The following is a 24,113-nucleotide window of genomic DNA, read 5'->3' as shown; positions in this document are numbered from 1 at the left end:
TAATGAATTAGCTTTCCAGTCCCGAAATAATTTCTGGGATTTAGTGACTTTGAGAGCTTACAGCCCTCCATGACGCCGGGTATCTTGTTCCAAAAGCAATCTCTGACGGATGGCCAAATTAACCCCCAAAAATTCGCACCAAGTGTGAACTTGAGGTAAAGACGGAAGTGGAGTGAAAAAGTATCAGTGTGGATGCACCTCAAATCTTTACACAATGTTGCTATAACTACCATTGTTTTTATGCTAACACTTGTCAGGTGAAATGGAAATAACTCATTTGCATATTATCGTTCAATATTTATTTTTTGTGCCAGAAATTCCGCTTACTGACGGTTACGCGGTTGTTTTTGCTATTTGCCCGTTCAGTCCAAACTTTCCTGAAGCGCAAAAAGCGCCTACCGATGATTAAGCGAAATATTATGCCGTGAAAGAACGGTACATGTATTTAACTTCACCGGCTGAGAGAGAAGGCGAAAGCCGTCGTAGAGTGAGAAAGAATAGCACTGCGGATGGCCTGAGCAGGTATTTATAAATACAAAAAAATTATACTTGGTTTAAATCTTGCTCGTGGATAAGTTTGCTTAGTAAGTATAAAATTAAATAACTGGACTATATCTATCCTAAAATATTCCTACATTTGTAAAGGTAGCGTGCAAAGCTTCCAGTATGATCTCCATATTTATTCTCGGCTATGAATTTATTCTTCTAGTAATTTCTAGTCCGGTGAAGGAAAGCTGTTATATTCGATAAACAACAACATCATCTAGTGTAGAAAAAAATAATTATGGTTTCTGTGCACAATTTTTTGTAGTAGTAACGGATAAGTATAAACCGGCGACACGAGCACATGAATCTATTTAGCAAGTAGAATTTTACAGGTGAATTTTCAAACAAGCAAACAAACAAAAACAGAAAAAACAGAAACGACGTATTGGAAATTTGTTATTGGACCTACTGGAAATTATTTCACCACTAAGAATGGAAGCTACCCCTTTTTAAAAATGTTTCGCCGAATGGCTTAACCTACCGTCCTCTCGGTTTGAAAGTAGGTTCGGTCCGCAAACGGTTAAATACAATGGAACAAGCAAGAGAAAGAACAAAAGAAAGCGAAAAGAAACGATGGAAAGGATAAGCCGAAGAAAAAAATTTTGATTAAATCAGTCAGATGTTTGATTGCAAGGGAGCGTTGATTATCCAAATACGTATACTAGAATACTTTCTGAGAATTAAAAATATTATAGTGATTTTTTATTTTCAACAAAACTCGATGGAGCAGCACTTTTTTGACTTCAACGTAATTGGCATTAGCATGTGCAATACATGTAGAATATAGAGTCCTTTTAATGGAACAGTCAAGAGCCTTTATCTAGTTTTATTTGTCACAATCCAAAAAAAAGTCACGCAAGCCTTTCCCTCGCAACCCACCCCTCCCTCCCCCTACCACCCCTACCCCCACCCGTAGGAAAAGCCACACTAACTACCAAATTTTCTTTCTCCGGCCTTATACCTTTACTTTTTCATCTGAGAGCTGTAGACTTTCGAAGCTCATTCATTTTTTCTGCCACCCTGGCGTCAAATTCTGTGTCCTTTAAATTTCTCGGTTACTTATTGTCTAGTCAAAGTATTTACGGTACTTAATGAATACCTAACTAAAGTAGAAAGGTGAAGTGCCTCTCAAATATCCGGTGACAATTCAAGTCACGACGCAAACGCGCACGCCATTTCGGATCATGCTGGATAAGCTCTTGGTAGAACGCCAGCGAATCGCTATATCAGTCAAGCTATAGGAAGGACACAGAATTCGAAGGTACCTAGTCAAACGAGCATCGTAGCCATTTCAATTTTGAGCCATTTGTTCGTGATGCTAATTGTTTTATTCTATAATTAACTTACGCCTTCATTTCATATACTGTATTTCAAAGGTTCCGAGCGAAGTCGATAGTGCCTTGGCGTTCGAAGCGGCCGCCAAAATGTCCTGTTCTCCTTGACTCGTAGATGAGCAGATAAGAAGAAATGTACTTATAGAGGTAAGCTAGTGGAAATATTTTTACTTAGCAATATATTAGCCGAGTTTTGAAGATCTAAAATAAGATTTAACGGCATTTGTAGATAAGGTTGTCATAGCGTCACACATCAGAGAAAGCGTAGTTGGCAGTTTTGGGTGTCTACCAAATATTAATATTACTCTTTTAATTTTCACTCCTTCTAATGGCACAGCAAGGTGATTGCCATCGCCCAGCCATTCAGATGTTTGAATTGTACGTATGGTGTTATCAGCTTCAATAGCAAAAACATCGTAACATGATAAATTTGGTTCAGTTAGTGAGTGATAAAATTATCTGTTGTGGCATGTGTCTGGAATATCGGTGTAATATGTGTAGACATGTCTTGACATTTATCGGTAACCACCAACTGACATTTGAATATACAGCATCGGCCTCGGAGACCCAGGGGAGCAGATAGTCTGGATAGTGGGGACGAGAAAAAATTCGAAATGGGTGTGAAAAAAATTCGACGAAGAAAGTATGAAGGAACTTGATGAAAGAGCCTCAGTGGATAGACTTTGTACGGACCAGTTTCAAACGGCCGAGCTCTTACTTTTTCTCCATACTTTTCTTGGCCGATTTCTTTCCTACCAGTTTCGACTTCTTCTTCGTCCTATAAACTATCTGGATCTGCCCCTGGTTAAACCGAGGACGATCGATATACGAATTGAAGCGTGCTTTATAGCTAGTAGTAAGAATATAAAGGGGTCTGATATAATCAGTCCGAAGGAGGTCTTGTCCTAAAAAAAAAACGTGTACGTGGGTGTATTGTAATTAACGCTTTAAGAAACTGTAGGCCCATGAACACTGGAGAAAAAAAAGCGAAATAAAATATATTACAAATCTTTCTCTTCTTGAACATATTGAAACCGGAAGAACCTTCCAAATTATGGAGGAACAAACAGCACCAAATTCTCAGTAGCTTTCGTATGATTGGTCACACTTTAGGATTGCTTCTAAGGCTTCAAAGTGAAAACCGCCGTGTGTAGCTGGAAAGTACTGCTCAGTAGCTTTCATTTGAATGGTCACATGCACTTTATAGGATTTCATCTGACAGTTTAGTCTGGTAGTTTTTTACTATTGGAACTGAATCGACGGAGAGGCACATTCCCCAGTTCTTCACTCGCTCAGCTTCGCTAGTTCGCGTGTTTACACGCACTTTCTCGAGCTCTGTAATCAAAATAGTAAGTAGATTTCTTTCAGCTTTGTGCAATTTAAGGGGCAGTACTAGTACTATGGGGATTATGCATTAGGTCAATTCAAACAGTGCCCATCCCTAGGGCATTAGTAGGGCATTTCATCACGTAATCCCAGGGATGAGGCATTTGAATTTTTATCGCTGCCCGCAGGGCATTTAACACCCCCTTATGGTTTCTGTCCCGCACGTGGCAGAGAATACTGGTCACTCCCTTGAAGATTTTGTCGGGCAAGATGAAAACTTTGTTCCAAAATGGCTGACTCAGCAAGGGTTGCAAAAGTCGATAGATGTTTTAAAGGATATCTTCTTTATTTTTTGCATTCCTTTCATTTTTCTGATCCAAATTGCATTTATAAAATTTTTGCACGCAAACTGCGGACATCTCGACGGATCCGAAAACGATGTAGCCTCTTTTGGCTCGTCACGCAATCTTTCCTCTCCAACGAAAGGAACGATTGCGTGACGAGCCAAAAGAGCTTCTGCGATGGAGGATAAGAGCGATGTAGACGACCACGCATTTCAAATTCAAAGGACAGAGACTACGGCAACAAGTATTACAGCGGTTACCAATAACACTCGACCTACGGCATTCAAAAGAGTCGGATAAAGTTGCGTTTTGGTGGACGTCAATCAAAGAAAAGCCGTTGAAATTATTTTGAATTCTGACAAGATTCCAAAGTAACCCTGCAAGAAACTGAGAATTTTACCTCGCTTAGAGAAGGTAAGCTTTATTTAAATTGATTCTCCAGCCAGATCAAGCGCAAATAAAAGGTTTTAAAAATTTCGATTTCACTGCACGTGATAATTTGCTCTCTTGCACGTATCGCTGATTTAATTGTCAGGTGTGGCGATTTCAAATCTTTCATAAAAAAAATACGGCTTCGTCTAAACAATGCGCATTTTTTAGAGAGTCTGTCTTGGAAATCAACTTTCATAAAGTTTACCATCCGTCAGCGGATAAAACTGTCAATTTCTTCGTTCTGTTGCCTTGAAATGTTCTCAGAATTCAAATTAATTTCAACGGCTTTTCTTTGATTGACGTCCACCAAAACGCAACTTTATCGGAGTCTTTTGAAGGCGATAGGTCGCGTGTTATTGGTAACCGTTTAGCCTGTTCCAGGCTCCTAGAGAGATGCGCGAAGGAGAGTGCGAGGGGACGAAAACGAGGGGCCCATTCCCCCCTCGTTTTCGTCCCCTCGCACTCTCCTTCGCGCATCGCTCTAGGAGCCAAGAACAGGCTAGTAACCGCTGTAATTAAGATGATTTGATCAAGTGCATTTTCGTCAATTCTAGTAGTCAGTCTGACGTCATCGATTAGAAGTCTCACTTCTTTGTTAGAGGGTAGCAATGGGGTTAACCGTCAGCCGTCAAACAACCTAAAATTTAACCGTCGAACGTCAAAAAAGAGCAATTTTTACCGGCAACCGTCAAAAAACCAGTTATTATTTGCCGTCAAACGGTTTCTTTCAAATATCACTATTTCAGCTGCTCATCCCAAACGTTTGGCTCTCAAAGAATCGTTTTAACTGGTAAACTAGTTTCCATGTTCCCAAATAAACTCACTTTATGGTCTTTTCCATTTACTTTGCGTCTAAACTGACATCACAACTAACTTCCGTCTGGAAGTAGTTCTGGTTTCAAAATATTAATGGTTTAGTACATTGATAACGTGTTTCTGACCAAAAAACAACCTCCAAAACACAATTGTTAATATTAGAAAGCGCAAAAGTTAATATTAACTCTAACTCATGGAAGAAATTTCCTCTTAAAAACGGTCAACCGTCAAAAGCCCTAAAATTTGACCGTCAACCGTCAAAGCTACACCCCAATTGATACCCTCTTATTATTGTTCACTTATTTATTTCACCGCTCACTGGCCCAATGCTGTAACTGATATACAAATTAGTTTATACAGTCGAACCTCCATGTGCGACCACTTCCCATAAGCGACCACCTATCCAAAGCACCAAATATTTCCGAGCCAAAGCCCTATACATAGTTGGAACCTCTTGTAAACGACCGCGACCACTTTTTGAGGTGACAGCATTATGATTTTTCATTGTTTTTAACCTCTTGTAAGCGACCACTTGACACATGGTCTGATCTCCACGTCCTCTGAATGTACTACGCTACTCCCTTGAGTTAACAAGGAACTTTAAGTGACAACCTAGCACTGCTTGCATTGGAACTAGGAAAATGTATGAAATAAATTTTCTTCGAATAAGTAGATATGTCAGAACCGTTGCCTGAGTAGTACCCCTCTGGTTGGACTCTCGTAAGCGACCACTAAAATCTTCTTATTTTAGGTGGTCGTATAGATTTTAAAGCTATCATGATGGTGGGTTTTTAAAAACATTTCCAAGTTTTCCTCTTTTTTTTTTTCTGTTTAAAAATCATGCGTCTTTGATTTTCCATGTATTAAAACATGTCTGTATAATATTTTTTATTTCAAGCTCTAATTTTACACTGCTGAATTGCACTGTCATGCAGTGTTATTTGGAAAAGTGATGATGACATTACACTGAAGCAAAAGAACGAGGGAAAGGCAGTTGCATATATAACAAATGAAAAATGAAAACTGATGAGTAACACCTTTCTTATCTTGGGTAGTGTTAATTTCTGTATGAGTCCGGAGATGGGGCATTCGACTCCTTCTTTGATTACACTTGCATCCGGAGCATTTGACCGACTTTTTGCCCCCACCCTGGGGCATTTGTCATTTTGCCCGGTGATTGGCCCGGGGGGAGGGGTGGGGATGGGCAGTGCTGGAACTGATGAGCCCAGGGGTTGGGCATTCGTCTTCTTCTTTTTCACACCACGGGTCATTTGAGCGACTTTGTTGCCCCATCACCGGGGAAATTTTCATTTTCTTTTCTTAATTGAATGCCCGGGGATTGACCGGGGGGGGGAGGCATGGCTGGAATTGACAATGCATAACATCGGTTTTAGGTCAAAAATTTCCTGAATTTACACTTAAACACCTTGTACATGTATTTCTTGACCGGTAGTTAATCACTTGAATCTTCCAGTGCTGTTTGAGCCCATGTTGATTTAAGTTTTGTATATATGTGTACATGAATTATACTCCATATCATTATTGACTGCACTGTACATTGTGTAATTTTATATACAGCTATTTCAATTAACGTTGTGTCAAGTAGACACTAGCTGTAGTTATCATTTCCATCTCTTCCGTAATCGAAAACATTTTATGAATAGTTAACGTGCATTGGAATAGCCATTTTAAAGGAAATTTGGCCATATTTTTGGGCAGCCATTAATCAAACGTGTCCTTTAGATATTCAAGGTGTTACAAGAATTAGATGACAACCCTTTACAAAAAAACAGTGCAGGCGCGCGCATTCGCTAATTTAACAGAATAACGTGACCTCACAGCGTTTATTTTGTTTGACGTCATCCCGGTCTCAAACTAAGCATAAGTTTAACCGCCATTTGCTATGCATGGGCAATTTCACGGAATAGGCGAGTAGGTTTCGCTTGATCTCTTTCCATTAAAAAATTGAAATCGGTTGTCATTTTGGCCCGCGAGTGGTTAACTCGTGCTGTGATGTCCCGCTGAGAAACACAAAACCGAGATAAAGGTATGTTCACTAAAAGCGTGTTATGGGCTATCCCAGTATAAACTCCTTTGAGTTCGTAAACAGAAATTGGCCAAGCTTTGATTTACAACTAGAGAAATATTTCAAGCAAACAGTATCGCTGGAAAAACTTCTCAATGCATTCGTTTGTGTGGTCAGACTTTAGAGTTCCATGTCGATTCTAAAAAGTGAGGGAGGTCCATATCAGTTATGTAATATGCATAGTTTGTGGTTTGACTCTAGGCAAAAAATTGTTAACAATCTTTTCGTAGTTCCAGAGGCATTTATTTAATTAGTTGATCTTGCATTATTGACGAAACACGCGAGCATATCTACATTGAATAGAAAGCTTGGCCAAGCTTAAAATGTGATCGAGGTCTACGTTATAAACCCATACAACAGCATTCGAGATCTTGCAGGTAACTATGAAGTCATAATCGTCTTATTTATAATTGTCTCATTTACCAAAGGGAAAGCAATCAGACTTTTCCTGTTAAATTTGCATGTATTATTCCAACAGTTGTTTCAATACTGATATTGTTGTCATACTAAGAAGTGGACAAAATATCTAAACGAATTTTTTCTCTGCTTAAAGCTTCGGCCCAAATTGTTGCTTTATAACTCTATGGTATCTACTAGAAACAAAATCGTGTATCACCTAGGACAAATTTTGGTTTATCTGGGTAAAAAATATCAGCTTTCGTCTCTCGAACCTCTTTACGTAATATCACTGAGTTCCTTGAAATACGTTTGCTGTACAAGTCATTTCCTTAGAGAATCATGCAGGTTTGACAATGCGTTCTACGATAAACTCCTGTTTCATTAATTCTCATCACATTTATTCCATTGCGCATATGCAACACATTGACAATCAAATCCTAGCAGTATCCAGGTGTTTGTCCCATGAACCTAGTTTAATGGCCTAGGCTCTCACGAGTCTTCTGTAGCTCAGTGGTAGAGCATCCGAATTAGTAAACGGAAGATCTTAGGTTTGACTCCTGGTAGGAGCATTCGGATTTCCTTTTCTTCGAGTTTGCCTGTGTCACTCACTGAATAACACACCATTCTCCAACCCTCGTTTGTTGTGTAATACGAAAAATTCTCTCTGTAATCTTTGATCTATTTCACGTCCTTACGCCATGTAACTAACTGAATTATTTGTATAGTCAACTTAGTTTAATTGGAGAGGCCGATTCACGCATGAGCTTTCTACTTTCTTTTCGGTCTCCTTGCCACTTTTTTCTTTGTAACTTAATTTCAATGATTTTATTGTGTCTTGTTTGTAATTTCTTTGTGTGGCAAAATAATTAAAAAAGAAAAAAGCTTGATCTATCTAGTTTGCGAAGCCGCTTCCCTTACCAAGCGAGCGCGAGAAGTCCGGAGAAGCAACCTCGTTCCCAGAGCCATGGGAACGAGGTTGCAGGTTTCCTTCTCTTCACGTGGAGAGGAAGGAGAAAAAAGTGTCATCCGCAAGTATCGTTGGCTTTTCGCGCTCGCTTGGTAGGCCGGAAACGACTGTTAGGCCGGCTGGATCTATCTTGCTCTAAAAACGCAAACGACAGCCAGCAAACATAGAAAATGGTAGAAAAATTATGATCACGTGACTCTCTACCGTTCTCCTTTGACGTGTAAAAGTTATTCTGAATCTCTCTTTTGTCTTATCTGAACTACAATTGAATGATTTCAAGCGGTAATTAAACTTGGCAGTGAGAAACTACAGTGCTAGATAGTGATCATTTGACAAGAAATTAAAATTAAAAGTGAATGGTTGCTAAGCAGCGAAAGGTATCTTTGGCCTGGAGAGGCTGCGCACGCGCAACACCTTGGACTCTTAAAAAATGCCATAACAATGACCAGACGCTTTCATTCGAATTAAGGGGTGGGGAGGAGTGGCACTATTTTCTGCATTTTTGACGAGGGGGAGGGGGTTTATAAATCTGTACGCGCACGTGCTTTTTCATTGTGCTTTACCATAGGCTAAGGCCTCATGTTTTCATACAAGAAAATCTCGATTTCATTTTAAGTAACACTAGCGTCCTACGCAGACGTTCTTTGGCTTGTCACGTCACGCATTCCTCCCCACGTGACGTGACGTAGGTCGCTAAAGTAACTACGAAACTTTTGGATGCAGGGGACCAGACGACGCAAAATAAACTGTTCTGAATACCGGCGCTACGTTGCCGGATCTCGTGTGGTAGAAATGCACGTGCCAGACGTCACTTTACGTGTAAATAAACTAAACTGATTGCTAGGGCCGACACTGCGGCAAAGGGCTTATTTATTTGGGCCAACTAGTACAACTAGTCTTCTTCAGGGCTTGAGTTACAATGAGAAAAACTAACGCCTCTTAAAAAGTTTAACTATGAACGTAAACATAAACAGTTAATGATTAACTAGTGTGCAAGTAACACTTGCATAGGGATAGAACGCACGGAACGGGCTAGTCTAATGTAAGAGTTTGTTGAAAAATTTCTATATCTTACCAAATAATATTCCTTTTGTCCACATTGGTTTTGTGTATATTGGTGAGAGCATACGAGAATGAAACTCCTGTGTAGCAGAGCATAACCCGCAACTGTAGCGAACAAATGAAACGACAATAAAACAACGTGACTAGACATGAAATACACCCAAATTAGTATGTGGAAATCCATCGAGTGTGGGATGATCTGAGCAATCGACAAAAAAGCTCATCCTCGAAGTCTGCACATAATGAACGATCGCCGTTTCGCCTTAGGCTTCATTACCAGCCTTTTACCACTCCTTTAAAGGACAAAAAGGTTTGACCTAACTTTTTAAACTTTTATCGACTAGTCATAACTTTTCCTCCAACGAAGGAATCAGGAGCTTACAGCCAAGATTGAATCACTATGTCAGATATATACGTTTTTACATTAGCTCTTGCCATGCCGAACACTGACCGCCCAAGCAGGTCTTACAATGGGATCGTAATCACAGCTTTAGAGAATTTTACGGGTTTAAGAGTTTTTACCGCGAGCTGCAAACGTGATCCCTAGGGCGAGGGGGGTACTCCCATATATGGGCTAGATAGGTATGTGGCGCCCGATAGGGTATGGTTTTTGAGAGTCTCGTTCCTTAAATAGGGTACAGTGGAACCTCTCCTTACAGACACCTATAATACGGACACCTCTCTATTACGGACAGTTCACTTGGTCCCTGAGAGACTGAAATCCATATAAAGCCTACCTCTCTAAAACGGACACCTCTATAATACGGACACTTAATCTGTAAGCATTAAGCATAGAATACTAGAGTAAGCGTAGTTTAATAATATGCCATCATAACCATGGAACATCGTTCAGAGAAGTTTGTTCACTACTGTGAAAGAGTTATGCTGATACAACTTTTAGGTACCCTATCTAAGGATCACACCGGGAACACAATGCCATCATGTGCAAAAATAATACAGTGTGTTTCGTCTTTGTTTTTACGTAGAAGACTGATTGTTCATTCTTATGTTGATAAATTAATACCGCAATTTAGTCGAACAGTTTCGCTCTGAACATTTTGTTATAAGCAGTTCCTTTTTTTCACAAGATCAGGTTCTTATCGGCGGGTGACGGCTTTGCCTGATAAAATGAGCGTTGGGTGTTTCCCGTTCGCTTTTGTTTAAAAGAACTTCTGTAATATTTGTTAATTATAAAGTATACTTAATAACATCGGTGAAGTCTGCTCTTAAGATTCGCTTCCTTTTGATTCAAGTGTTTCGCCTGATTTGCCGAGGGGAGGGGAGGGGGGTGCTCCTCGGAATTTTGGTGGGGGTGTGTTTCCCGGTGCTCCACCTTTTTCAGACCTGTCCTCTTTAATTTATACCCTTTTTCAGAGCTGGTTTCTAGAATCCATACTCGTTTTTAGAAAATCCATACCCGTTTTCAAAGTTTTCAGACCACAATGGTTAAATTCTATACCTGACTTCAGACCCAGTCGGCTCAAAAACCATACCCTTTGGGGTCGCACATACCGATATAGCTTATATAGCGTTGTACCTACCCCCGGGCCTGATAGAACCAGCGATTAGTGTGTTCAACATTCACTTTCGTTTCAAAGAGGATTAGAGATTCTTTGATTGTGTTTGTTCTTTGTAATCTATATAGTTGTATTCTAACTTTTATATCCGAGACGTGGTAATTTTAAAGTTTGGTATCCGTTCTAGCCTGACCACAAACTTCGCTTGGTGTCTGGTGTCGCAATTCCAGACATGTTACCAATCGTTTCACCCGGTTTGCCTCTGTCAGCGACGTAACTTTATCGGATCGTGAAACAACATTCGCTTTTGAAATAAATGTGATGGTATATTTCCAGCCTGGTGAATGAATGAGAATGATGTATTATTCTAGAAAGTGACACAGGCATACTCGAAAAAAAGAAATCCGAGTGCTCTTATCAGGCGTCGAACCTAAGACCTTCCGATTACTAGTTCGGATGCTCGGGACAAATATCCTGCATACTGCTAAGATTTAAATATGAATGATGCCTGTGTCACTTTCTAGCCTCATTCTTAACATTCACTTTTGTTTGAAAGAGGCTTAGAGAAGTCTTAGAGCTTCTTTCATTATGTTTGTTCTTTGTAAATTGTATTCTAACTTCTATACAGTCGAGCCTCCCTTAAGCGAGCACCCAAAATGCCAAGATTTAGTGGTCGCTTACTGGAGGCTAGGTGGTCGCATACAAGAGTCGAACCAGAGGGGGTCTCTTCCAGGAACAGGTCTGACACATCTGAGTATTCGAATCGAAGAAAATTTATTGTTTTAAAGTTCAATGTTCTTGTGTTGCATGTATTTAAAGATCAAGAGAATTATCTTGCTTCCAGCGCACCACGGCATTGACCTTCGGCTTTTGTTTCGGAGCATTCAAGTTTGACGCGGTGATAAAGGTACACGTTAAGATTCAAAACAAAAGCGGGTGTTTGTAAACTAATCGTGGCGTTATATAGATTGTCATGCAAATGTTTTCGCGCGCAGCGAGCTTAAGCTTGTAAGTAACCGCTCGGCATTTGCTGAAGTCTGTCAGTTGATGCTCTAATCTGGCGGATTTAACACCGTTAACGATGCAGTCGTCTTTTAAGTAAGTTAGAAAGAATTTCCTGTAAGGCGTAATATGATATCCATATAGGTTTATCACCATCCTTTCAGTCAACTCCGTAGCTCAGTTAGTTGGGGCATTGCTTCCACTGGTATCGTAGGGTCACGTGCGCGTTCCCGTTCAAACCTAACTTTTTCAGCCTTTCTTTTCGCAACTTCTTGAGCTGTGTATTAACTACGACGTTCTTAATTTACTTTATTATATCTCTCAGCTACTATCGCGGTGTGATTGGTCAATTTTGCGGGCCGTATTTCACTGTACAGCCCGCGCGCTAAACTTCAACTAGTTTCCTTTCCCGCGCGCCCGATTAACCTCAGAGATATAATAAATATCTTACTAACCTCGTTTTTTCGGTCCGTACTGTAAGTTACGGATCCTTGTTTTTTTCCGTTGATTTATGGCCCGCGCGCTTCGCGCTTGGGCCATAACTTACGGTACGGACCTCGAACTCGGTAAGTAAGAGGCATAAATTGGTCTTACTCCAGCTGTTACGTAACTGAGCCTGTGAGAATGTCTTGTATTTATTCTAGAGTTCACTACAAGCAGTTGAGTTACAAAGTTCTCGAAAAAAAACAGATACAGAAAAAAATGTTGCTGATGAGATTTTTATATAAATATAAAAAATAGGCCTAAATTCCTAAACCGTCCCGCTGCGAAAGTTTGTTGATTGTACTGTGCTATGTGTGTACTGAATCCTATGCAAATTTCTAGAGGTCAAACAACTTTTGTACTCTGATAATTCATCAACCAGATTAATAGTTCCCAAAACGATTAACACGATGGAGAGATTTCTGTTCAGGGGAACGTTTTTTTAACCGGTGTGCGGCCGGTGCTGGAGGCCAGTACCTGGGATAGGTTGTATCAAACAGCCAAAGACGGATCGCGAGCCGAAGTTAAACGATGTCTCGTTTTCGGCGTGCGACAGAGGACCTGGACCTTTTGTTGCAGCGAATTCATTATTGAACATGTTATATTTCTTTCCTTTGTGCCCAAAACAAAAGAGTGCTTAACAGAACGTGACTAAGGTTAGAGATTTTTATGCAAATATATTCGCACGTGAGTTGGCTTCAACCGGCCGGTTTTTTCTTTCCTTTGTGCCCAAAACAAAAGAGTGCTTAACAGAACGTGATTAAGGTTAGAGATTTTTATTCAAATATATTCGCACGTGAGTTGGCTTCAACCGGCCGCCGGGTTATTTTTACCAAAGTCTGTTGAAGTTTTAAGCTGGTCGTACAACCATGTAAAATGCTTCCGTCTTTTGGGTAAGTCAGGAGCCCTTTGGAGTTAACATACATGGAAGGGTAGGTTAAAATTTCGTGGTATTGTAATGGATCTTGGTGTTTATCACACTTTAATGATTCTTTCAGAAACAGCGAGAAAGACACCGCGAGTGAAGATCGGAGCTGCCACAGTTTCGATAGCTTGATGACTAGCCACGGTGATGAACTATCGACGGTTGCATCGCGAGGTGTCGTCGCTTATCCAGAAGTCTGCTCGAGCAGGGAGGCGAGGACCATTGGTCGGCTAAAGCTCGCTCTTGTGGTTGTGTCTCTGGGGCTTCTTGTTGTCACTGTCCTTTTCGTATGGCAAATCACAAAGAAGAACGATGCTTCTAATCAGGTTAGCTACAAAGGTCCTCTATTGTTTTTTTAAATTATCTCATCTCGAAATTGCACTTTGGAAAAACAAATAGCATTCATTTATGACAAAGTACCGCTAAATGGAGTTCATAGGAATGGTCATATGTCACAATAACATCCACAGACTGAAAAGTTAGAACCACCTGAAACAACACATTAAACAATTCACAGCTCCTCAGTTGGTAGCTCTCATCTGAATGAATGGCCAAATTTGAGGAATTTATCCATAGACCTCTTAGCGTTTCATTTCCAAGCTTTCTATATTTTAACTTTCTTTTGATGAGCGACTTTTTTGAATTCCTAAAAAGGAAGAAGACTTTATAATACATCTTATAAAGAAACAACGATTCTTTGAATAAAAGGGAAAATATATCGTTCGGTTTTGTAAAATTAACATTAAGGGAAATCTTTATGGTAATTTTTGAAACTTGTTTTGGACCTTACAAAGAATAGTGGTTTCTTTTTTGAATTCTTCTAATAATAGAATTTGAGGCACGCATTGAGTTTAGATTTAACATCACGTATTTTGGAGTAGATCAATTACACAGTCGGCAGGTTTTTTTCCTTTCAAGCTGTGCCATCCCATCTACAATGACCTTGTAAGACCTTTGCGTGAGGCGAACAGTTGAGCCTTTACTTCAGCGCCTCACGTTTGCATTTTAGGAAGTCGTAACAAGTGTACTCGATAAGGACCCACCTTGTTTAGGGGTACGAGGGTTACGAAAGACACCACCTGTGTAATGAACCTTAGAGACAAAGTTTATTGGCTTTAAAAATTTGAAACAGGACATTATTATTCTACTAGAAAGAGGACGCCTGAGTAGATAGTTGAAGAAGAGCGGGGTCGTCTGAATGCTTTTCTTAGTTTAACTTCTGATAGAGGGGTGGCATTTACAATTAAGAAACCATCATAAAGGGTGGAAGATGGGAGGTTCAAGCGGAAACCACCGTCTTTTTCGTGACTGTGTGCTTCCTGTCCGAGAACAATAGCTTTGTTTATAGCTCAGTTTGAGAGTACGCCCTCTGGACCTGACGGTTACACAGTCGAATTATACCGCAAAACAAACTTAGCAAAATCGCTAACTCTGATGTCTCTGAGGTTTAAGAGCGGCTTTTCATTCAACGTGGCGTGTTGAATATTAATGTTGTTCAGAGTAATTTGGCACACGACATGTTAGGTGTCTAAAACTAAACTTTACCGCACGTAGGACCAGTTCGATTATACCGAATTCGTTAATAGAGCGCATACTGGGGAGGGATCAAACTTATTGAGGTGGAGGTTCGTGGATAGGGTAGTTTTTGCTCTTTACAGATTGCGGTATTCCAAACTCGGCACCATGAAACCTGCATAGAATGCGATCTGGCAAACTCAGCGATCAAATTCGCAGGCCAATTTGTGACGGCAGAACAGGCCATGCATGTCGTAATGTCTAATTGACAGCTTTTATTTACATCTCTCTTTAGTACTTTGCCTCTTTAACAACTCGATTTTATTCGTTTTATATAGAAGCCTGCTGTTGATCCTTTAAAGAATCAGGTAAATCAGTATTGGAAAATATTCCTTTACACATTACAAAAGTATACTTGATCCATAAATTAGTGTGTTCCTACAAGCGTAGTAATGAGTAAGTGAATGTCAAAAAAAAAAAAAAAAATCAGGCTTGAAGGGGATTCGAACCCGTGACCTCTGCGATGCCGGCGCAGTGCTCTACCAATTGAGCTATATCAAGCCAACAGGGAGCTGGTCATTTTCTGAATTTGTTATATACCCGTAGAGGTGAGGTGATGGAAGTAGATTATATGAAATCCACATATTTGAACTGTGGATGAAAGATTGAATAAGTAAGTAATCATCGCAGTTAGTTTTGATTAATTGCGTCATCACAAATTGTTGCCTTGCGCACGAAACTGCGATGGCCATTCACTTATTTATTCTTTCTTTCGCACTCTGAGGTTTTGGAGAAATGCACGGAAACATCGTCGTTAATTACCACGTTTTATGACGCCATCAGTGAACCTCAAAGGAAACAGTTTTTGTCGTTCTATATACCCTCCCGCTTACATTTCCAAAACTTCAATTCTCTTGAAGCTACTTAAAGAACAAGGCAGAATCTGCGCCACCCGTAAAATTTTAATATTAGTGGTGGGAGCTCTGTTTTATCCAATAACAGAGTGTAGAAGAGGAAACGTATGGCAAATGCGAATCATTTCTTTAACACTCAGTTAAAGACCACATTATCCTTGGCTTTCTGTGTTTTATCACAATTATTGCAGGAATACTTGTCTTTCAAATCGTCACCATGCCCTATCATGATGGAGAAGGCTGACCCGCCTTGGTTGCTGCCTGATCAAGTACAGCGGTATCTTTCACAAGCGAAGTATATATTCAGTTCCTTCCAAGGACTCGATGGCCTCGTAAGTAAAAATGATTGAAGTCTTTGTTGATTATCTGAGGCAGTTGTGACATAGTTTTCTCTTTCTTAAACTGTTGTATGGTTCAGTGGAACCTCGATTTAACGAACTTCTTAATTAGAAGGTCCTCGGTATAACGAACGATCTTCTCCAGCTGGCCTTTTAAAATGTATGGAACAGAACCTCGATATAACGAACTAATTTCCCTTGCCCCTTGGCACTCCGTTAAATTGAGGCTCCACTGTATTCCAAGTCCCACTAAACGACTCTTAATTTGCGGATTTAAATTGATAGAACATTCTAATTCAAACATTCCGTGTGGCAAAATTACTAGGAAACGCATCGTTCAATGGCTGCCATACAAATGGTCACACTTAATCCTAAATTGAAAAATGTAAGATAGTGCATCCAAGATGGGAGCTGAAAAGAGCTTATGACGTGATGTTCACGTCATATTACGTCATCGTCCAATTTTGTGAACCTCAAAGGAAAGAGGTTTGGACATCTTGTGATTCGGTTTTTGAATAAACGATCCTCTCTCTAATTAATACTCTACTGATATTCCAATCGGATTTGCACATTCGCGATAGACCACAATAAATTTATACTCTTGACAAAGGTAAACCAGCCATGCCCAAACGTAGTGAGAAAATAGATCGTGATGATAGATCTAGGACTGAAAATTTTAAATCTAATTCTGTGCGTTTTCTTTCTTTCTTTTTTTTTTTTTTTTTTTTGGTCTTATTACAGGTAGGCATGGCGGGAAATGTGGTTTATCAAGACAGAGTTGTATGGAGACAAAGCTATGGACTCAAAGACAAGAAACGCCAGGGACAGCCTCCCAACCAGGATACCGTATTTCGTGTCGCCAGTATCAGCAAAATATTTACAGTAAGTTATATTCAGTCTAATTCACAACTTATGTAGTAACAGCTTTAACGTCTGATAGTTACGAGCCGTCACTTTTCAAGCATTGTTTCCTTTTTGCAAAGATTCTTAATGTAGTGTTCTTATCACCGCATAAAGTTATTTATTTTCAAGAATATTTGAAGATTTTTTGACTGCTCCAGCAGTCACTCTTCGGTATAAATCTCGCCGGACTTAGGTTTGAATCGCCAATAGCTGCGGTACATGTACAATAAACTTGTTTTTTCTCTTCCATGATACATGTATGATTGATTAAGATCTCTCACAAGTCTAGCACTGCATCGCTGGCTCAAGCTGGTGCGTGGGATCCAACGTTTCTTGTATTGCCGACTTTTTGTCTTATCTTGTTTGCCTCATTCACTAACACGAGCTCATTTTACCTAGGTATTATTTGTATTTAAACTTCTGGAATCTGGTAGAATAGACTGTCTGGACGATCCTTTAGAACAATACGAGCCAAGGTTTCAAGTCAGGAACCCTTTTAACCAACAGAAAATAACAATAAGGTGAGAACTCGCAGAAAAAAGCTAAGGCGAAGAGTGTTGAGGAAAAGTTTAGCTGCTACAAAGTTTGCAGGAAAGGGGTTGACGAAATGCTAATGAGCTTCCCTTTAGATTATCTATATTTTGAACAAGTTGCCATTTTGTTCATTAGCGTCGTTAAGTGGGGTTTGGAGCAACGCTTTTCAGAAACTAGCCTATTAAACTATTCCCGAGTTGCTTTGAACCTCATTATGAAAGCGAGGCTAATTGCAAAGTTTTAGTTGTGAAAATTAGTTTTCATTCATATGCAAACAAAACTAAAAGTTTTGCACTTAGCCTCGCTTTCATAGTGTGGTTCTCAGCAACTCGGAAATGGCCTATTCTTATTGCTCGTTCACACTAGTCTACAATTTTTTTCTCACTAAAACACTGGTATTCTCGCATTGATATATGCAGAATATTCTCTGTTAAACCCAAGCCATAGGATGATACTTAAAATATTCATGGCCTTTCTCTACCCCCAACAGGCAAATTTTATCACATACTTCAGGCCTCCCCCGTGAAGTCCCTTGTGGTGCCGCTTACTCCTACAGTACAACTCACTTGTGTCCTGTTAACAACACGTACGTTCTTCAACAACTGAAAAATATGGAACTGAAATCGCCTCCTGGAAAACTACCGCACTACAGGTAAGACGGAACTTCTTACTCCACGATTTGAATGAACAAACAGATGAACGACTAAATGAATAATGGACTGACTGACTGACGGAATGAATGAATGAATGAATGAACGAACGAACGAACGAACGAACGAACGAACGAACGAACGAATGAGGGAAGGAAGGAAGGAAGGAAGGAAGGAAGGAAGGAAGGAAGGAAGGAAGGAAGGAAGGAAGGAAGGAAGAAATGAATGAACGAACGAACGAACGAACGAATGAAGGAAGGAAGGAAGGAAGGAAGGAAGGAAGGAAGGAAGGAAGGAAGGAATGAATGAGTGAGTGAGTGAGTGAACGAACGGACGAACGAAGGAACGAAGGAAGGAAGGAAGGAAAGAAGGAATGAGTGAGTGAATGAATGAATGAACGAACGAACGAACGAACGAATGAATGAAGGAATGAATGAATGAATGAATGAATGAACGAACGAACGAACGAACGAACGAACGAACGAACGAATGAATGAATGAATGAATGAGTGAATGAATGAATAGTTTTGTGATAGTAACGATAGCGATGATTGTAATAAAGGCAATGATATTGGGGATGATGATAATGGTGATGATGATGATGATGATGATGATGATGATGATGATGATGATGATGATTATGATGATTATGATTCGATTGTGACGATAATAATGCTGATTACGAAGACGTCGACGACGTTGTTGTTGTTGTTGTTGTTAATTGTTATGATGACGATAATAATAATGATGGTAATTCTTATGGGTAGCCTTCAAGACTTTAATAAACGTCATTTTATTGTATATTACAGCAACCTGGGTTATGCCTTACTTTCGCGAGTATTAGCCGAGAAGTTTGCAAACAGCGACTACGAGGGATGGGTGCAGAGAAATATACTGATGCCGCTAGGAATGAGAAACACAGGATTCAATCTTGACAGGTACTTAACGATTTGTTCTTGCTATCGTGAGACCAGGACTCTTGTACATGGAAATATTACAGGGAAGGGCTAGGAATGGAACTGAGAAATATATCTAAGATATTGAGAGCTCTTTTCTATGCCACAGTTTAATTCAACGCAGACGTAAGAATGAGCACTTCTAGGAATTTTCCTGGGAAATGCCAGGGTTTCCATTTGCATTATCAGCATAGAGCGCAGTTACAAAATTGCTATATGCTCCAAACTGCCAATGCTTTTGTTCCCTTAATTGAGTAAACTTGACTTTGTACACTCAACACCTTTGCAGGATGTCCTCCAACAAAGCACTTGGCTACTTTGACAACCGTGAAGCTCCTCTGGTGGACTGGGACTGGGCAGGGCCTAGCATCCAGGCCTACTCAACACCAAATGATCTGTACAAGGTTTGAGAATTGCTGTTATGTTATTTTCTCTGCTATAGACCCGCTGCAAAACTCACTTATGTCCAGAAATGCATCTAACCCTGAATTTGGGTTCTTTGCACAAGACAGACCTTTTTGTCCTTTTAGTAAGACTTCATATTTGACAGAATTATTTATGTTTTAGTAAGAATTTAGGGTAGGGGACTCCTTGTGATGTCGACCATACAGTTCATGCATCTCATTAGCATGCATTTTTGAACATATCTCGTAGAGACAAAGAAATGTCTATTGTCAAATCTCTACATTGAAATTAAAGCCGTTTAAAATCAATTCAAGCCTTTATTTTAAATGGAAAATCAGTCCGCTACCTCGTCAAAAGGAGTGGAAAAATTTTTCTTGGTACATACGACTAAAATCCTTTTATCGTAAACTTTTTTGTTTGTTTTCTGTACAGTTGATGACACTTTTATTTGGTAGTTCTCCGACAAGAATACTGAAGAAAGAGCTGATCCAGCAACTAATGAAGCCAGGTTTGTGCACGATAGATGAGCGATTCTATAAAACCTTGGGCCCACTTTTTCGGCATTTGGGTGGGAAAATGGGAGCCACGTTTCTAGCCTGCGTAGCAGTCGTTTCCGTTTCCTTCAAGCCAAGCGAGGTTAGCGCGCGAGGGCATTGGGCAAAAAAAAGCAAAAAAGGTAGGAGCAGGAGGAGGGGAGGGGCGGGGAGCACCCCTCCGCCCGCGCCTAATTTTTTTTTTTTTGCTCCATTTTGCCCAATGCCCTCGCGCGCTTGCCCCGCTTGGCTTGAAGGAAACGGAAACGACTGCTACGCAGGCTACCACGTTTTCTTTTCACTTTTTTTTTAAAAGTTTTTTGTATCTCTTAGTTTTGTCTCAGTTTCGGAGAGGTAAACTAAAAAATAAGGACAGAAAGTTGAAACAAATGAGTAAATTAAAAAGTAAAATAAAAAATCTGCTTTAGTACAAATTGTCTCCATGCACAATAATTCAAGACTATTCTGAGGGCTAAACCGACTGTCGAAAAAACTGAATCGTTTAAGTTTTTTTTTTTCAATCTTATTTTGTCTCACTATCCGATAAAAATGCCCTTCCCTATATACATATTTTAAAAATTGTTTTAATTTGCTGCATGTCATTTTTATTTGTAGATTTTATGTATCCAGATGGAAAAACAGTGTTTGGCACTGGCTGGGAAATCGTAGACGTTGGAACGTATTCGATTATAATGAAAACTGGGTTCATTCCTGGATACTCTTCTGGATTTGCATTTGTACCAGAATTCAAACTAGGTTAGTATTCTGCAGGCATTTAGAATTTAGCCCTAGTCAGACAGGGACACAAATCATGGTATGTGGGATTGCTGTGTCGATATTCAAGTCTATTTTAGTTGATATCAGCATTTATTATCCCTTAACTACTGTTTTAATAATGCACCGTTTTTGTATTCATAAACACGTGTACGCTTCTTGTTTCAGTTTTTCTCGGTCTTCTTTGTTGCTTATCAAAAGAGGTTAAGTTGGAATTAAAAAAAAACACGAGATTTTTTACTCATACGACATATTTCGATGGAACACCAATCGTCGTCAGCTACGAAGAAGTTTGAAAAACAGTGTTTGAATTTAAAATTTCTGTGAATAGTATAGCTGGCATAATTCACAAAGATTACGTAAAATAGCTTACAACAAAGAAATGAGTGACAGTATCAATGCATAACTAACTAGGAATAATTATGAGATCAAGTAATGGGGAGAAGGATTTTCATTTAATTTTTTAGCTAAACGACTCACGGTAAACCCTTGCTTTATTTCATTCCTCATCTTTAGTACATCTCGAATATTTTGCAGGTGCAGTAGTCCTTGTCAGTGGTCGTGAATTCGGTGGACAAGCATCGTTTTCCATCGTAGAGACACTGGCAAAAGTGATGGACACCGTATTATTACGGCAGCAACTTCAGGTAAAGAAGAAGTTTTGAGGGATGTGAGCAGAATATATTGTGATGCTAATTTAAAGCGACCAAACTGGGAAGCTGTGCTTCTGAAGCAATTGTCAATGTATGGGAGAAGACCGATTTTAATCTTATAGAAAACGAGGGCGTTTTGTTCAGTCTGAATGACATGAATGTTCTCATTGTAGGTAACAAAACGTTTGCTGCTACACTGAACAACGTTTCTGAAGGTCTCTGTTATGGTGCGGATTTAGTTATAGGAAAAAATGTAACAAAAGTGAAGAAATAGTATTTTGCTTTATAACAAGCGGGTCTGTACTTTCTGTACTTTTAAGGGTTGTTGTTTAAAAAAATCCATTGCCCTACACCAAGTACAAGGCTACGACGAAAACAACAACAGCAGCAGCAGTAACAACATCAACAACAACGACAACAAAAACAACAGCGAAACATTTGCGCAGTGAAATTCCTCCCTGTGAGTTTGTTGTGCATGATTGCAGGCAAATAAAACAACAACAGCAAACGTCTATGAACAAAAACAACAACAACAACAACAACAACAACAAATGTCTCTATCAATAACAATAATAACAAGAACAACGACGTTTCCAAAACATCACCGAGGTTCTCCTGATTCCCCAACAAGAGCTGGTCATTTCTAGGGTGAGTTTTCATGTTCTTGTCTTTTCCCTGATAGATTGAGATTGTTCCAAATAAACAGCACTACCTTGGAGAATACACCATCGTTTCTCGTTGGATACCGGAAGTGATCGTCAACATTACGGAAGACAACGGACTTCTACTATTCACCCAGACCCCAGGCTCTCTCGGATTCTCGTATCTGAAGCCCATAAAGGGACATGAATTCGAAGTTATTTATAGAATGGGACTGCAGTGCAGTATATACGGCCTGGGACAGAATCGCGAACGAGTCATATTTGATCCACCTTCTGCCTCTGGGAAGAGCCTTGGATTGAAGTTTGGTCCCTTTATATTTAAAAGAACGTTGCAGAATCATGGTGCGATAAAAACAAAACCTTCCAATTTAAATTTATCTCCAATAAGCCTTCTTTGACAAAAATTATAAGTTTTTTACGTGTAGGTTGGGAATCAATATAAAATAAGGGGTTCTTATATCGTGATATATAACCGGTACGAATTTCAGCAAGAGAAATCTCTAGCTTTCGGTCATGTGACTAGTTCATTCCGTTTGGTCTTGTTACTGCTCCGATGTTCTCAACATGTCGTTGCAATAACAGATTTTATATAAGTACAAGTATTTCCGGCCGTACGAGATCAGCCCAGTGGGGGTAGTGATCGAGAATTTTTGTTTTCACCTTGAAAACTCATTGCGTTATAAACTTAACGCGATTTGATTATTCATTTCATATTTCATTTCGTTTTAATCATTTCGTACTAGAATGAAACCCTTGCCACCGGCCATAGAAACGCCTTATATATCAGTGATATATTCGGTACAGGGGTCAATTTAGTTAAACTTTTGCACTTGTAGTTTAGAAGCTGGGCGGTTAGTATTACTTGCAACTGAATGCACAAAGAAAATTCACGAAGAGTTCGAAAACGAATTCCCTGTATTATCCTTTAAGACTTCCAGTAATGTTTAGTGGAGTCTTTTATAATAAGCATGTAACAACAAGAGCGCAGATTGTTAGTTTTAAGTGAAAACGTTTTATTAACTCAGCAGACCTGTACTTTTCAAAAGCTCTATTTTAACTGGATCCTGATAACCTGCAGCTGCATTGTTTTTTTCGGTTGGGAGCATTGTTCTGTTGTTCGTTCTTTTGTCCTCTCGACCAACCATGTAAGACATTGCAAACGGTGCAGGTCGCCCGTATTAAATTGCCGTTAGGTGTTGTTGTGAGAAAGAGCCGATTCAACGGTAAAACTCTGTTCTATGCAATATGCTTGTAGCAATCCTACGACACACATCGCTAATAAGATTACATGCAACGATATTGGAAAGACTAAATCACCCGAAAAGAAGAGTGGTTTAGGAGTTAATTTTTTTTAGTTGCATTAGATGCTATAGAGAGGCCAATATATTTAAAGCTGTTTAAGAACAGTTGTACTACACCCGGAGCGGGTGAAGTACAAAATTGCTTGAAAATTTTATGGGTTTTTAGTTGTTTGTACGTGGACCTTTACTCGAAATCGTATACGACGCATGCGCTTTGACTGATTTCATGCGAAAATGCATCTTACGCTTTGCATAGGTTTGATAAATTACTCGTTGTTCTTAATTGTTTCATATGATCAGATACTGAAGTAAAAAAAAAAAGAATTTATTTAAAATATTTAAGCTTTGTAAAAAAAAAAATAGAAAATAGCAGTTATAAAGTAATATTAATTTTAAAAAAGGAAAGAATAAAATAAAGTATAGATTTTTTAGTGTCTATTGGTGATCGCACAAAACGTTGTTAACCGGTTAAAGTGTGGTGTTTCGGGTGGGAGTGGGAGGGGCGGAGAGACGGGAGGGGATATGATGGATGACGGTGATGACAACAGTGATCATCAAGCTCTATTTGTTCAAAGTGACAGTGGGGGCGGGGAGGGGGGGGGGGGCACTTAATTGTTTCAACTTTTTGCCATAATATAAAGATTGAATTGGTGAGCTGGAAATTGGAAATGCCAGTCTCTGTGATTTTTGTTGGGAAAAAATGTTAATGGGACTATTGATTTTCTTAAAACTGCCA

General features: G+C 39.5%; 1 protein-coding gene across 6 annotated transcripts; it reads left to right on the top strand.

The window, feature by feature from the left end:
- The first annotated feature begins 352 nt into the window (after positions 1-352).
- Positions 353-23,813, top strand: LOC146471441 (beta-lactamase-like protein 1). 6 transcript variants are annotated; one of them, XM_085119908.1, is made up of 14 exons: positions 353-522; positions 1,923-2,027; positions 13,313-13,565; positions 15,093-15,122; positions 15,860-16,000; positions 16,748-16,888; positions 17,309-17,430; positions 17,934-18,095; positions 18,903-19,031; positions 19,339-19,453; positions 19,887-19,962; positions 20,603-20,743; positions 21,299-21,408; positions 22,097-23,813. In XM_085119908.1, exons 3-14 carry the CDS (start codon positions 13,371-13,373, stop codon positions 22,472-22,474), a joined length of 1,740 nt encoding a protein of 579 aa, XP_084976034.1. In that variant the 5' UTR covers positions 353-522; positions 1,923-2,027; positions 13,313-13,370; the 3' UTR covers positions 22,475-23,813. The 6 variants fall into 6 exon arrangements, with proteins under 6 accessions (XP_084976034.1, XP_084976035.1, XP_084976036.1 ...); XM_085119909.1 differs by lacking the exon at positions 353-522 and adding an exon at positions 1,688-1,807; XM_085119910.1 differs by lacking the exons at positions 353-522; positions 1,923-2,027 and adding an exon at positions 6,678-6,845.
- Positions 23,814-24,113: the final 300 nt, after the last annotated feature.

This window comes from Pavona decussata, unplaced genomic scaffold (genome assembly GCF_977016875.1).
Source record: "Pavona decussata unplaced genomic scaffold, jaPavDecu1.1 SCAFFOLD_102, whole genome shotgun sequence".
NCBI classification, from domain to species: Eukaryota; Metazoa; Cnidaria; class Anthozoa; order Scleractinia; family Agariciidae; genus Pavona; species Pavona decussata.
This window is presented reverse-complemented; position numbering and strand designations above follow the sequence as displayed.

What these genes read in the sequence shown, in the direction of transcription:
- LOC146471441 (XM_085119906.1), top strand. An exon ending in GTATCAGCAAAATATTTACA is followed by an intron (nt 16,889 to 17,308) that starts GTAAGTTATATT and finishes CATTTTACCTAG; the next exon opens with GTATTATTTGTATTTAAACT. An exon ending in CAACAGAAAATAACAATAAG is followed by an intron (nt 17,431 to 17,933) that starts GTGAGAACTCGC and finishes TACCCCCAACAG; the next exon opens with GCAAATTTTATCACATACTT.